Source organism: Desmodus rotundus, chromosome 8 (assembly GCF_022682495.2).
Source record: "Desmodus rotundus isolate HL8 chromosome 8, HLdesRot8A.1, whole genome shotgun sequence".
Classification (NCBI taxonomy): Eukaryota; Metazoa; Chordata; class Mammalia; order Chiroptera; family Phyllostomidae; genus Desmodus; species Desmodus rotundus.
Genome location: NC_071394.1, coordinates 38,201,314 through 38,217,228, shown reverse-complemented (window position 1 = coordinate 38,217,228; position 15,915 = coordinate 38,201,314). Strand labels below are relative to the sequence as shown.

Here is a 15,915-nt window from a genome sequence, read left to right as displayed (position 1 = left end):
TAAAAAATAATTCTGTATTATTTTTGTTTCCTCCTGGCTCAGTTATGTTGTTTATTTACCTTGGACTTTTTTAAAGTTGTTGTAGCCTCTCCCATGTCTGGTAGACATTTACTTATATTCATGAATAAAGGACCACATTGATTTGTATCTACAAAATTTGCACCCATAAATGGGAAAGCCTGCTTGTCCCTAGCAGGCTTTGATGGTGCATGAGAAAACAGCCATGCCGGTCCAAGATCCCCCAAACCGGCAACTCAAGGAGGGACTCATTCTGAACGGCCATTCTTTCTCTCCATGTCTATTGTTACTAGGTGCTACACTGCCTCTCTCCCCAGCCCTATACTCACCCCTTGGGCTCTCTGCAGGTAAATTTACTCTGCTTAAGCAGTTCTCCAGGCAGCTCAAGCTGAGGACAAATGCAGCAACTGCACAATGTTGTAAGCCTCTGACCTTTGTGCTGCTGCCTCTCTTCTTGTAGCCTCTTGGGAGCTCCTTGGGGAGAATGGTTCTGATTTTACTGGTTTGTAGAATGTGTATTCTGAGCTGTGGTTTTCTCCATTCTGGGCTATGTGTCTATACAATCTCATTTGCTTTCCACATCACAGAAATGAAAATCTCGGGTTTGCTGATGGTGCCTCATGTTGTTTTCCATGCTGCAAAAGACTGCTTTTTTTATATCTTTATTATCTCTTCATTGGGATCCTAGGGAAGAGGAGATGCAATTATATGTGCCTAAAAATAAGGCTAGAGGTGAGCCGCCCTGATGGCTTCATGTAATCTTGACCCCTGGACACATTTTGGGGGCCAGGGGTATGCATCTAACTGAAGCCAGAACAATGGAGAGTTTTGCAATCAGGACTGACTGAGAAACAGAAGTAAGTCTCTAGCTGATAGATGCCTTAGTCTATCTGGGTTGCTGTAACAAAATAGACACCACAGACTGGGTGGCTTATAAACTATTTATTTCTCACAGTTCTGGAGGCTGAAAGGCCACAATCAGGCTGCCAGCATGGTCAGGTCCTGGTGAAGACCCTCTTTCTGCTTGCAGACTTTTGAACTTTTCACTGTATCCTCACATAATGGAAGAAAGGAGGGATCTCTCTGGAACCTCTTTTACAAGGGCATTAATCCTGTTTATAAGGGCTCTGTCTTTCATGATCTAATTGCCCCCCACAGAGCCCCCACATCCTAATATTATTAATTAGGCATGAGGTTTTCAAAACATGAATTTGAGGGGACACAAATACTAAATTAATAGCAATAGACTCTTGAGGGCTAAAGATCAGAAACTTTTTGGGGTGAGCAGCACCATGTTTTCAACTCTGTGCACTAGAGAGCACAAGAGAAGCTGAGAAGCACAGAGAAAAAGCATAAGGCCCAATTTTATTCATCCTTGGTTTCCCTGGGACACACTCTTTTTATAATAAATGTCTCTCTTGCTTATACTAACTCTGTGAATTTCTGTCACAAGTAGAGAGCCAGAAATCTCATACCATCTTGCTCCTTTTAGAATGTGTTGTTATGGTCTGGCTGGCTCTTGGGGTAAAGGTTACATGAGAAAGGAGTTAGTTACACCAAGGGGCCAGAGTTCCTACCACAGTGCAACAGTGGCCATGACAGTGACCTGTGCAGATAGTAAATGCCTTACTTGCCACCCTTGTAAAATGAAAACTTACAAATATGATGCAGTCTCTTTTCTCTTAGCATAACTTACAGGCATCTGTCCATACATAAATTGAGGGGAGTGGTATAACATGTCCCCAACTTCCCACAAAGATAGTACATATTTTTTAACTCAGAAATACTATGTAACTTCAAAGATATATTAGCTTGTTACATCTGAAAAATGGCAAAATGTTCAATAGGAAACAGAAATAAAACTCACTATTATTTTGTCCAAATAGTCTGTGCTTGTCCCCTACCCCTTAAATTTTTAGCTTAACCAATAGAGGTCCGTATGGTTAAGCCTAACACGAAGGTTTCCTTAACGAAAGCACTTTCCCACTTAAAAACCAGCCCCTTCCCCTAACTTCACATTTTCTTTTCCTTAACATATCTCTTACCGAATTTCACATTTTACTAAAGATTTTACTTTTAGGAATTGCTATCTTACTTGCAGAGTTTTAAGAAATAATTCTAAACTCCATAAATGGATTAATACAACTTCAAAATAAAGATTGTTTGCTCAAACCAATATAATGCCTTCTTGGTTAACGCTTCAGGGCATAAGCGAAGTCATTGAATGGTTTTCATCCTGTGCTTACAACCAATAAGGAGCTCAATACCTTTAAAATAAATAAAACAGGACCCAGATCAAAAAATATCACTGTACATAATCTTCTTGTTCTCTGCACAGTCGGGGATGGGTGGGGACAGTTTCTCCAGTAACGTAGTGACTGATGTCTTCGGATGTATTACAAGACCGGAGGACTTGAGCTGCACTGAGAGCTGCTCAGGAATTTGAACGAGCTTTGTCACGCGAATCGCGGGTCTCGTCTAGCGAGTTCCTACATCCCCCGGGCCTTGGTGTGGGGTTAGTGCTTAAGAACCTCTGGGAAAGACGAGCGAACGCGTTGGCGCGGTGGATTTCTGAGCTCCTAAGTGTGCTAAACTACTTTAGGGACTTGTGCTTTGGAGAAACCAGGGGTAGTAAGTCTATGGGGGGAAGGGACAGGGCAGGTTTGTTGTTTTCTTTTAATAATCCGTGGTTTTAAAACCTGCGACAAAAGGCCGAGCCAGGCAGGAGTCGAACCTACAATCTTCTGATCCGTAGTCAGACGCGTTATCCATTGCGCCACTGGCCCTCCACAATAAAGTTACGTGGGGGCTATACAAACCACAGAGTAGGAGGCCTTACCAAACGGTCACCCCCAACACGCGGCAGTGAAGGAGAAGTGCAACAGCCGTGCAGCAGAGGCGTCAGAGTCTCAGGACCTTGGCACCACACGTATTGGGTACCCGAGTTGGGGATTGAAGCTGGGTGAGTAGCTCCCTCCAGGAGAGTCAGCTTATTTTTCTGCGCACGCGTAAAACGACGCAGGCGCGTACCGCTCCCGCCTCCGCATTGCGCATGCTCAAATATATCTATCTAAAAATTGGGCTCTCTCTGCTGTTTACGTGTTGAATTACCGGAGGCGAGAACCGGTTGGTCGTCCCTTCGATAGCTCAGCTGGTAGAGCGGAGGACTGTAGTTAAGTTCCAAATTATAAGTAATCCTTAGGTCGCTGGTTCGATTCCGGCTCGAAGGAGACAAGGATACTTGTTTTCTTTCTTTTCCCTCAACGTTGTATACCTTGGGCTTTTTTACGTAGTTATGGTTTTCTAATACATTACATTCCGAAGAGCACTTGGAAGTTCTAGCATTTTAGTTCCAGTTTGGCCTAGGGCAGCGTCTCCGGCGTGAAGTCTGCGGACCGCGGTCCAAGTTTCAAGCGCGGCAGTGAGTCTGCGCTCGCGCGGAGGCTGCGGGTCGGAGCCCTGTGCTGGTTTCCAAGTCGTCCTGGGCGTTTCCCGACCCCTGAGCCACGCAGGTACGGCCAGCACCGCCACGCCGCCGGCTCCCCGGGGCCTCGGGCTGTCTCCTCGGAGCCCCCGCAGGGCCGGCGCCGTAGCGAGGAAGACCCTGTGCTCAGGGGACCTGGAAATCGGGACGGAAACACGGCAGAAAGCACACGGAAGCAAGAAATGTGTAAAAATTATGAAGAAAAGTCTGAAGGGGCTCCCCTCACTCCCTTCGATAGCTCAGCTGGTAGAGCGGAGGACTGTAGGTGTATGAACCCTGTTATCCTTAGGTCGCTGGTTCGATTCCGGCTCGAAGGAGAGGTTTCTGTTTTGTTACTTTCGCTTTAGTTGTGAGGAAGTTCATAGTCGAGTGTCTATCGTCGCTACTACACGTGCTGACGTCTCTCTAGGGGAAGAGATAAGAAGCGGTGGCAACCAGTGGGGGATTAGCTCAAATGGTAGAGCGCTCGCTTAGCATGCGAGAGGTAGCGGGATCGATGCCCGCACCCTCCAGTTTTTCCTTTTCAGTAGCCCCTTGTGGTCTTTTTCCTTTCAACGCTGAATGTTGTTCAAAGTCAGCCATGGGGCGACTGAGCTGTACGGCAAGTTTGAAGGTTCCGTTTTGTAAAACTTCCAGACAAGGGATATGAGTGCTGGCAGTCTATCCTTCAAATTTTAAAAGTTTCGACCCACTTACTTTGGGAAGTTCACGAGACTGGTTCTTTTTCTCTCCTCAAACGGTGACAGATTGCAGTGACATCTTGTCATTTCAATTCCTTTGTGATTTCTGATTGATGGCTGCTCTTCCAGTGATCCATCCAGGACTAAGCTGTCCATAGTTAGAATAGCTGACAGATGGAAAATCAGAACTAACGAAAAAGAAAAAAAAATCCCACAACAACTTTGGAAAAGTGCGCTGACTACTTTAAACTTCTGTTGAGCCCTGGAAGCGAGGACTATTTTGCTCCATCTCAGCTACGTACAGTGGTGCGCCTGGTTCTGAGCAAATGGGAGTGTGGGGCAGTGGGTGCCTGAGGAGAGGTGACCAAATGCAGAAACGCCCTGGACCCAGAGTTTGCTGATGGAAGAAAGTTCTAATGCCATTTCGCTGCGGAGAAATAACTGTGGGAAGTTAAAGACAGATCATCACTAAGGAAATTAACTGGAGGAAAATTACACAGGCTCCGGCAGAAGTAACGCCTGCTTGAGTGTGATTGGTAGGGTAGCAATATGGCTGTAATAATTTATAGTTTTAATTTGAACATTTCATCTAAAATGTCATATGGTGTCCTCGAGTGTGATAGTGTTATGTTACAGGATTACATGCTTATGATTTTGTAATAAAAAAGCGGTGTTATTTGTGCCAGACTCTGTATTTAGGGCTGCCCTTGAGTGCAGTCTATTTTGTTAAACAAGGACAACACACAAAACACACATACACACTCACTGAAAGATTCAGAGACTGAGCAGAACATACATAAAGGGTTTTCTGGCCATAAGGTCTCCCTATCTTAATTTTCTAAAATACAGCCACAAAAAAGATGTTGAAACCACACTGCAGTTCTAAATTTAAAACATAAATCTTTTAAACAAAGGCAGAGACATTATCTTTTTTGAGTATTACAATTAATAAATGATCGTCCTTTTATCCAATGTTCATTTTAGGGTTCTAGGCAACCTGTGTGGTTTTGTTACCACTAGGTACAACCTGCTGTATTTGGGGGGGGGGTAGTATATCTTTCATTTTTTTAGAACAGTCTCTGTTTTTATCTCATTTTATTCTTTTCAATAAAAGTCTTTCAATGGAATGTATAGTGATTCACTTAAAATATACTCTCATCAGTTTGGGGAAAACAAATTACAAAGCAGGAAAAAGAATCCTTTTATCAGATGATATGTCCCAAATTTTTGGGATTATGGGTGTTCTAGTTGGCTGACAGGAAGACCTGGCAGTGAAACTATATAAATGACTAAAAGAACAAGACATGCAAAATAAGGCAAAAGAATGGGAAGGAATACACCCAAAATCTAGGTGGAGAACACATGTTTAGGGCAGATGAGTGAGAAAGAACTCAAACAAGGTATTAGGATCAGAAACCTGGGTATGGAATGGAATTCATGACCAAGTGGGATTTGTTCCGAGAATGAGTGGTTCAACATTCCAAAATCAACATTGATTCATCATAGCAAATAGACTAAAGAAGAAAACCCACATGATCATTTCAGTAGATGCAGTAAAGTATTTGACAACATTCAACATAGATTCCTGATTTTTAAAACTGTCAGCAAACCTGGAAGGGAAGTGAACTTCTTCAAACCAATAAAGGGCATCAATAAAAAACACACAGCTAACATTATACTTAATAGTATGAATGCTTTCCTCCTAAGAACAGGAACAAAGCAAGGATGTCCATTCTGGTGTTTCTAGTAAGTGCAATAGGCAAGAAAAATGAAATAGAAGACTTCTAGATTAGGAAGCTTTACTTCTAGAAAAGGAAGAAGTAAAACTATCTCTATTTACAGATAGCTCATTTTTGAAATATTGATTACATGTTGAAATGATAATAGTTTATATGTTTGGGGGTTAAATAGAATATATTAATGAAATTAATTCCATTTGTTTCTAATTTTCAATGTAGCTAGTAGAATTTAAAATGATATTAGGGCATATATATGGCACTCACATCTTATTTCTATTAGACAGCTAGGTCAGAGAGATAGGTAAGGGCCAAATCAGGCCTTAGGGATCCACGTGAAGATTAATATCTTTATCCTAGGGATAATATGACCATTAATGGGATTTAAATAGGGAGTGAGACATGGGAAATAGATTGCAGAAGGCAATAGTGAACTCAAAGAAATCAGTTAGGAGGCTGGGGTGAAGGGGAGGTATGGGAGGATTGTATATGCTTAGGATGGAGTCGAGGAGGACCTGGAGCCAAGGTAAGGCATTCAGACATGGCCACTGGAAAGGCCTCAGCTAAAATATTTGCTATTTGTTGGTACTGTTACTGTTTATTTCTGGCCAAGGGATGTTCAGAGGAAAGTACAATATGTTAGTTTTCAAACATTTCCTCAGAGATGGTTACAATGAAGTAAAATTTATAAACAACAGATTTGGAAAAGGAGTAATTATCAGATGAAAAAGAAAGAGCTTTCAGCTTTCAGTCAGAAGTTTGCAAACCACCTAATGAAAGAAATGTCAAAGTATTGGCTTCTGTTAAGTACTTTTCAAAGTAGTTCATTTCTAATTTTAGATTTTGTAAATTTTTTTCATTAAAAATTTAAATATCACATATCCACAAGGCCTATTACAGGTAGACTGCTAAATTGGAAAGATTGACAATGTAGACAGAAGGAAAATGTCAAGTATTTTCGGGATATCATGGGTCAACTCCTTGCTATAAGGAGATTCTTGTTTTCCCTTCCACCAGAGCTGTTCTTTGCTTCAAACCGTATCTGTTTTTTACTTCCCTTTATCTCTATCTGACCGTTAAGTCCTCCATTTGTTTGATGACTTACCCAGTTTCTTAGGGACCCATCTTTCTTCCTCTGATCTATTGGGGGATTGGGAAACTGCTGGAGGACTTGAGAGCAGTGGTGGTTTTGCTTCAGCTTTTAAATGTTTAAACATACTCCTGCCCCAGTCCGGTGGAACTCAGGCATGAGGGGCAGTCAGGACTTCCAACTAATTGGCCAGAGTTGGTTTCAACCCCCTGTCCTAGTGTAGGTTAGGAAAAGTGGAGGAACCTGTGCACCGCTCCTACAGAGTCCAGGATACCTTCAGGAGACTAGCCTGGTTTTCATGTCTCTGTGGAGGCCCAAGTCCACTCCAAATCTCAGCGACTTGAAGCTGATTTCAATTCTAGTTCAGTTCCAGAATTCTACCTGTCTCTCAGACCGTGTGAATGACTTGGGAGTAGACTAAGATTTTCTGCTTCCTCTCTAGAACAGAGTGCTTTTCCCATGTCTCATTCTCAACTCACGTGCCCACCCTACAGAGTGCTGGTCTCTGAGAGTGGGGGGGATAGAGGAATGAAGAAAAGGGGATGAAGAGGAGAAGCAAATTAGTATCCATCAATTTCACTCATATTCCTATGGGATTCTTGCTGGTGTCCTGTGCAGTCTTCAGGGCAATTCTAGGGAAATATAAAAGGCAGAGAGAGCAAGAAAGAGCAGAGAGAAAAAGAAGTAGGCATCAATTCTATATTAAATAATCGCATTGGGGATTCTCAATGTCAAAATTAATACTGTTTCACAGGGTTTTTCTTTTCCCTACAAATTCTGCAAAATTAGGTTATGAACTACACTCATTTATAGATAAAAGAACTGAAATCCAGCTAAGTGAGGTCAGTTCCCTGAGACCACAAAGCAAAGTGGACATTGGTGCTGAATAGGCCTGTCTCCTGACTCACTGTGGAGTCTCTCACCACAACATGGCTCATTGCTCAGACTCAGCATCTGAGTCATTTCTGTGGTTCTACTTTCATAGTTGACCCAGAATCCATTTCCTCCTTTCCTTCCCCACTGCCATTGCCTGGTGCCAGGACTTTCTGACCTCTTACCTAGGCTGTTGGCAACAACCTCCTATCTGGTCTTTAGCCAGGTCACTGTCACTCTTATCTGTCCCAACCACCACTGTGAGATTAATCTAGCCAATGTACAACTCTCATGGAAACGTCCCTCTGAGAAACTTTTAACGACTTCCTGCTGCCCAATTTATTAATTGTTTAAAACTCTTCAGCCTGGTGTGTGTGGCCTGCCAATGAGCCAGCACTGTGCTCTGTACTCCAGTCCAAAGCACCCTACACCCTGAGTACTCCAGGCTCTCTGGTACTCACTGCCTTTGCTCCTGTGCCTTCTCCTAGGAAGCCCCACCTATGACCCAACTAAGTTTCTCAGTGGATCAATTCAAATGCTACCCCTCCCATGAAGCCCTCCTAATTCCTCCAGCTCTGAAATTCTATACCTCTATGTAACATATTGTCTTGTACTGTGGTTCTGTATATGCATGTCTCATCTGTAATGTTAGATGGAGCTCCTTGAGGACAATGACCTGTGTCTAGTTTGTCTTCCAATCCCCAGGGCCCAGCACAGTGGAAACACATGATAAACAATGTTTTTTAAAAGAATGAATTCCTCTTATAAGGATAGACTCTGCTACAATGTATATCATCAGTTTAAGTGTTTTTCTTTAGGTTGCAAGGTCTTTTAGAGTAGAAACTTTCTTTCATATAGTGCTCAGACCTTCATAGCCCATGCAGTGATAAACACAGTTAATTACCCAGGCTGACTGAGCTGAAGTAATGCAGTAAAAAAATTTCACCAATTCCCTTCTTCATTGTAGTTGCTCAATACCTATTAAAAAGGATAGTAAAGTTCTCCAAAGATCCCCGAAATGTTTATGAATATGTATAACTTATTATTAGTTAATGGGCCACTAAGATCACACATAACCAGACACACCAACCTAGTTTCTACTGGCAATTAAGTGCACACCAGGGATATGTAAACAACATATCCTCATTGTTTGAGATTTTTCACATCAAGAAGAAATGAAGCTGCAAATTCATCACATAAAAAATAGACACGTATTTCTTTTTGACTTTTAACCTGATTTAAAATTTTTAATAAAATATATACAAGGGGGATCCCCCACCCCCCCAAAAAACAGAATTATCTTCTGGAGGGCAGACCGCTTATAGTATAAGCTTCCCTGGCTAGGTGAATGTTCTGGGAATCCATTTGTATCAGTATTCTAGCCAGTGTTGTTGTGAGAGGCTGTGTTCAGCCTCAGTGAATTTTTTTTTTGAAGACTCAGCGCATTTGCCAATTTCATGATGGGCGATTTACAAGCACACCTGCCCACACTACACCGAGTGTTCAGCAGTTTTTGACCAAAAACAGCATGACCTCTATGACCCACCCTCCCTATTTACCCGATTTCACCCTCAGCGTCTTTTATTTTGTTTCCCTGGAGGAAAAAAAGTCCTCAAAGAGAAATGTTTTGTCGATGTGGAAGAGGTGAAACAAAAAATGGCCAAAGCGCTAAAAGGCATCAAAATCATTGATAGGCATCAAAATCATTGCATCAAATGGAGAATACTTTTTGAAGGTGACTGAAGTTTAAACGTGTAAGAATAAACACATAATTTTTTATAAATAAATTCTTGGTTTTGGGGGTCCTCCCTTGTATTAATGAAACAGTTGTTTCAAAAAATCCTGGCAAATAGCGAAATTGAGGTTTACAACCCAAGAGCAGACTGAGAAGATCAGAAACTACCAGGGAAACTACCATTTGAAATATCCACTTGGAGGACAATGCAATGCAAAGGGTGCAGGTATTTCAGACCAGGTAAGAAACAGGTATGGAAGCAGGACTTCGTTTTCACTTCGGTTGGCAGTGGCACTGATATCTGTCACCCGTTATATGTCAAAAAGAAATAATGGGTCTGTTAACCCATGTGCCAATTACTTCCTCATTACTGATAGTTGTTGCACCTTTTAAAGATTGTTCAATTTCCTTTGTATTTGGGTGTGTGTATAGGGATGGGAGTAGGGGTGTAAGATGAAAGAAGGTGAAAGAAGAGGGAAAGCAGTGTAAAACCGAAAACAGCATACTAGTGTTTTATCATATAGCTTTAAAAAAAATTTATTGTTATTCAATTACAGTTGTATGCCTTTTCTCCCCATCCCTCCACCCCACCCCAGCTGAACCCCCTCCCTCCCCCACTTCTACCCTCCCCCTTGATTTTGTACATGTGTCCTTTATATATCATAGAGCTTTTAAAAAATAATTGGATCATCCACTGGTATTTGATTTTTTTTTTTAACTTGGTAGACACTTGTATAGTGAAAAGGTTTGAAAACAGTTTTTAAGTTAGAATGTTTTCCACACCACCATCCTTCCAAAGGTGAAATATTTAACATTAAACAAGTCTTTTTAGGTGATTGTACTTGGGCAGCAGGATAATGATGTTCAAGAAATGTCCTGTTTATTTTCACCAAGATGATACGATCGTGCTGCTTTGGGTAACTCACTTTCTAAACGCTTAAGACAGAAATGGCATTCGTTATACAGCTAGACTCTTGCTTGAGATGTAGTCTTCTTAGCCCCAGAAGAACCTGTCACCATGTCCTCACCGAAGACTCACAGAGGGCAGGGCTCAGCGACTCCGCAGCGGGCACATTCACATTTGTTGTTGACAACTGCCTGCTTCGACCTCCCTCCCCTCACCACCCCGTCTAAATGGGGTTTGTAATCCTTCTTCCCACTCACTCTTTGCACTCCCTGGGGCAGGAATGTTGGATCCTGTTCTCTGTCACCTGTCAGAATCTGTCCTCCTGTCACTGGCTTATATGGACAAGTCAGCCTTCTGCCACGTGACCCCAGCTGCTAAAAACAGCTCCCACTTCCACTCTGAACCTGGGCCTGAAACAATGTCCTCCACCAAAAGAAACATGAAGGACACTTAATCACAGACGCCTTGGAATTATTTCCAGGAAACACTTGTAGAGACCATTCGGAACAACCTTCCCCCGGCAGTGCACACGGGGACGGCCAGGAGATGAGCGCATCTTTGAATTATAAGTCTTTTTCCAAAGAGCAGCAGACCATGGACAACTTAGAGAAGCAACTCATCTGTCCCATCTGCTTAGAGATGTTCACGAAGCCCGTGGTCATCCTCCCCTGTCAGCATAACTTGTGTAGGAAATGCGCCAGTGATATCTTCCAGGTAGGTTTGTTTGCAATGTAGGGGTGGAAGACATTCCTCTGAATCAAGTGCTTAACTTTGAGGTGAACTCCTTTAGAAAACTTTAAAAGGCGGCATTCATTTTCAAGAAAAACCAAAATGTTTTAATGATTTGCTTTGTGCTTTGCTGTCAGCCTCCTCTTATTCCCAAGTCTAATTTTATTTCAACACTAAGAATCATATTTGTTTTTTTTTTTTCAAAAATGGAATCTGTTTCAAAATTGTAAATGAATTACTATCCAAGATATTAATGTTGGAGTTCTGGCTGGAACTGAAAACATTATATGGAAAAATCATCTCATGCTGAAAATGGTACATTGCAGTTGACTGTAGATGAGCGCTGGCTCTGTGTTTTAGGGTCACTCGCGGATAAGGCCCTAAGGGATTATCTTATGGCAAGCTTAAAGTAGAAGTTGATGTTTGTAGTCACAGAGAGTGAGAGAAGTCTCAGAAAAGCTACCCGTGGCATTGCTCAATTCCTCTTTTCTTGCTTGGCAAGAACAGGCCTCTAACCCGTACTTGCCCACAAGAGGAGGCACCACCGTGGCATCAGGGGGCCGATTCCGCTGCCCATCCTGTAGGCACGAAGTGGTTTTGGACAGACATGGGATATATGGACTTCAGAGGAACCTGCTGGTGGAAAATATCATTGACATCTACAAGCAGGAATCCAACAGGTATGACTGTCCCATGTATGAAACCCATTTGAAGTTTTATTGATTTGTTTGGTTGTTTTAGTGGGTCACTACACTGAAGCTTATTTAGCAACCACAGGCTAATTGTTTTGTAGCAAAATGTTTTCCCAAGTCAAGTCTTTTCCAATGGGAGCGACAGTTGCTTATGGGAGGAAAGAAGGGAGCTAGTGACCATGCTTTTGTATCAATTTAAGAATGAAGTAACTCTATACTAATCCAGTCCAGATGGTGACACTGAAAGAGGCATCAGGCTGTCCCACCGCATGCCTTATATTATACGCAGAGTAGATGTTTCTGCACTTCACAGGTCCTTTGTAGCGCCAGAAAGTTATAGCATAGTATAAAATTGTAGCATAAAACTTTATGTAAAAACTGTGGCATAAAACTTTATATAAAATCACAGAAACAGCATCTTCCAAAATAGATCATTCCTAGTTCAACAAGTCTCACCTTAAAATTATCTAGATGATAACAATAAAAACAAAACTCTCTAACATGTTATGGTATTGAGTCTGAAAGTTACAAAGGCAGGCATAGGCCTGGCCTTTAGCAACTTAAAGTTTAGAGACATAGGGGGAAAACGATGGAGTTCACGTTATGTTTCCCTACCTCTAGATTGTATTACTGCACACTATTAGCATTTACCTGTTGATTGATTGACATGCATTATATACTCCAATCATTTTTTTAAAGGGGGGCTTCTTCCTCAGCAAATCACGTTGGCTATAGAGTTCCTTTCTTAGAGACAACACAGTGCGAGCTCATTCCTCGAAGTCATGGGGTGAAGAGCCCGTTTTCATTTGTATACAGGTCAGGCGGGTCCACAAAGCTTGATAGCCATATTGAGACCATCTAGAAATGACCTCATTGTGATTCTTACTAGAAGACATGTATTTACGGAACATCTGCAGGGCTCTGCGAGCCTCGCACTCTTGGAAGGAAAGCTGCTTTATAATCTAGCATATAATTATTGTAATCACTATGGCTATTAGTTTCTACTTATGATTCAGAACTAAATTAGGTAGTGCCAGGATATAGATGGGGCTGGGGAAGAAAAATGATTGTTGGTACACACTGCAGAGCTACAGATTTGACTATTTCCCTTGAGCCCAAAGTCTCTTGAGAAGAAGGAAAGTACAATTGTTGCTGTTGCTTGGATTTCACTGTATTTCATTACTTTAAAATGCAAATACATACACTCTGCTTAAAAAATTAAGCAGTTATTAAGGGAGTTTATACAACAACGGATTTACTGCATAGTACAGTGCCTTGGACAGAATAGTTGCTCCATAAATGCCAGCTGATTAAGCAACACCACAAACCTTCCTACATGTTCTAGTTATTGTAATAATTTTCTGTTTTACTACTTGCCACAGTGAGAGCTTGAAACATGTGAAATAACAATAATTGTTATGAAATCCAGAGAAGAGATGTTACAACTTGTAGCATTAGTAAAACTACAAGACACATTAGTTAACTACGAAGTCTGTGTGGTGCACGTGCCAAAAATAGTGCCCAGGTGAGCAAATGGTCTAAAGGCGATGAACCAAATGTCCAACAGCGAAGCTCATAGCTGAGTGCAGTAGGGGTGTTTTTGCGATTATCAAGTTTTTATGCTATTGTTTCTTAACTTGAGACTTGCCTTTGGGACATTTTACTTGGTAGCAAAACCACAGGTTGCACAAAGGGCTCAGACAAATGTTTGGGCATAAACCCAGTTGTTCCCTAGAGGCTGAGGGCCCTGTAAACCCAGAATCATGGGCTTCAGGGCATATTAGGGGACCCTGGAATATACAGAGTGAGGTGAACCCAGCTCTGACCCGCAGTCATTGGGCTTGGGGGCAGAAAGGGCATTTGCTGGTGAACTTTGACCTTCTATAGAAAGGCTAGAGATTGTAGGTTTGGAAAAATTTGACTTTTTTATCTAGAATTCTGCATGGTGCTGAACTAGCCACAGTTTTGGAGGGAATGACAAGAGAAGGAACTAATTTCACTAATATTACTAGTGAACATATTAATTAACTTTAAAATACAGTAACTAAAACTATTGTGTGCTGAGTATGTGTCAATCACTGTTCTGGGTGCTTTACCCATAAATTATGTATAATTCTTGAAACAATCCTGTGAGGTTTGACTATTATTATTATTACCTTATTAAAAGTTTTTAATATATATAATTTTAAACATTCAAATAGAACTATAAGGCCTTTTAGAGGGATTTCAAGAGGAAACATAAATAAATAAATGCATAAATAAGTGTTTGTTTAAATTCTTCTATATTTTATTAGTAGACCCTTAGCCCAGTTTTTAGATAGGAGTAAAAGCCAAGCCTGAAAATAGTTAAGTAATTCGCCTAAGGCCACATAGTCCCCTTATGGAGAAGCTGAGCTGGAACTAAGCTTTATGATTGGTTTGACTCTAAAGTAAAGTATGACCACTTGAAATGCCTCTTCAAGACCAGATGCCCATCCTTCAGGAAACTCTAAGATGGTCCCAGCAACCTCAGAGACCAGGGAGTGCCGCCTACAGACTCCTTGAGTCGAGCCTGTACAAACGGCCAGGGCCCCTGCCAGCACTTGGCGCTGAGCCCTGAACCACACTGTGCGCGGAGCCACCCTCATGTCATGAAAGGGCATTTACATCTTTATTCAACACACCATGTTTGTCCCAAGTCTGTGATATCTTTTCAGTTGTCTAAAGGTTTTCATTACATGCTCATTTGTAAGTGGGAAATGCCTCTGGGCCCATGTTGCCACCTAAACAAGAACAACCTAATGAGGAACATGGGAAGTAGTTGTCAATCTGCATGGCTTTATGAAAAATAATCACAATAGAAAACTAAACATAGAGCCTATGGCTAGTTGAACTTCTTCAGTGTTTGCATATACTGAAAAAACCGAGTTCTGTCACAATGTCTGTGGTCAGAGCTGTTGACATCAGAACAGCACAGGGGATGCAGGCCGCCTCGGGGACGCCTGGGAGAGATGATCCGCAGCAGCACCGCCTGGGCCACTTTCCAGTAAATGTGCTCCAGGCACTTTCTTCACATTTACCGGAGGTGGAATCCCATGAGAGGGAAAGTTTTAGAGGTGGAGAACCCTTGCCCAAGCAAAGACCAAATCACCACTCCCAGTCTCTACACAACCCCCAGCGGGCTTCGTCATTTATCAACAAAGTGTTTAGGCTGTTGTCTGGTCTATTCGCCGCTGGTGAGTGCTAAGTGACCCCAGGCTTTCCCCATATTTCACACGCCATTTCCAAATGAGTGGTTTGATGTGAGAGCACGGGGAGTACTATCCATTAATCTGACAAATTCTCTTTCAATTCTCACTCATTAATTCAATAAATGTTTCCCGAGCACCCACTCTATGCAAGACATTGTTCTGGGCACCGGGGATCGAGCAAAACCGAAGAGAGACCATGGTCCCTGCCCTCAGAGAGCTCATATTCTAGCGGAGGACACAGACAGACCTGGGAGGGGAGATACGTTTTCTTGCGGGTGGAGTTTTATTTTCCTCTGTGAGCTTCCAGGCATATGGCAGAAATCAGGCCAGAAGGCCACTGGCTTCACGGAAACATATTGCTATAAGACCAAGCAAAAATTCCTTTTATGAAAATCAGATTCCAAAATCTTGAAGCTGGCAGTCCATATAATTTCCTTTCCAGACCCAGGGTTTTTTCCAGTCTCAAGTACTTAACTTCAACTTAGAGACTTACAGACGTAAATCAGCATATCCACTACCTTTCTCTGAGTTCTGGGTCTGCAGCTACATTATATTACACATCAATATTAGTGGTTTTCAAACATTTTGATTCATGTCTCATGGTAGCAAGTACATTTTGCATTGTGATCTAGTGACCATTACATACATGGATGGATACAGGTAATAGATACAATGACATATTTACTTTTGTTTCAGGTTCCCATATATACTTACGTACATAAGTACATCTTAAGTTTTATA

General features: G+C 41.9%; 1 protein-coding gene and 3 non-coding genes across 13 annotated transcripts in view; 3 read left to right on the top strand and 1 right to left on the bottom strand.

Moving 5' to 3' along the window:
• Positions 1-2,731: 2,731 nt before the first annotated feature.
• On the bottom strand, positions 2,732-2,804 carry TRNAR-ACG (transfer RNA arginine (anticodon ACG)). The gene has a single exon. It is a non-coding gene; the product is annotated as a tRNA-Arg (tRNA).
• A 350-nt stretch (positions 2,805-3,154) lies between these two features.
• TRNAY-GUA (transfer RNA tyrosine (anticodon GUA)) lies at positions 3,155-3,248 on the top strand. Its single transcript has 2 exons — positions 3,155-3,191; positions 3,213-3,248. It is a non-coding gene; the product is annotated as a tRNA-Tyr (tRNA).
• Positions 3,249-3,730: 482 nt separating this feature from the next.
• TRNAY-GUA (transfer RNA tyrosine (anticodon GUA)) lies at positions 3,731-3,819 on the top strand. Its single transcript is given in 2 exon segments — positions 3,731-3,767; positions 3,784-3,819. It is a non-coding gene; the product is annotated as a tRNA-Tyr (tRNA).
• Positions 3,820-10,843: 7,024 nt separating this feature from the next.
• The window catches only part of TRIM55 (tripartite motif containing 55), a 39,581-nt gene continuing 34,509 nt past the window's right edge, over positions 10,844-15,915 (top strand). For all 10 annotated transcript variants that reach the window (XM_045181771.3, XM_045181775.2, XM_045181768.3 and 7 more), the window contains exons 1-2: positions 10,844-11,237; positions 11,760-11,932. In XM_045181771.3, coding sequence (XP_045037706.1) covers positions 11,070-11,237; positions 11,760-11,932 — 341 coding nt within the window. In that variant the 5' untranslated portion in view covers positions 10,844-11,069. The remainder of the gene's footprint in view (positions 11,238-11,759; positions 11,933-15,915) is intronic.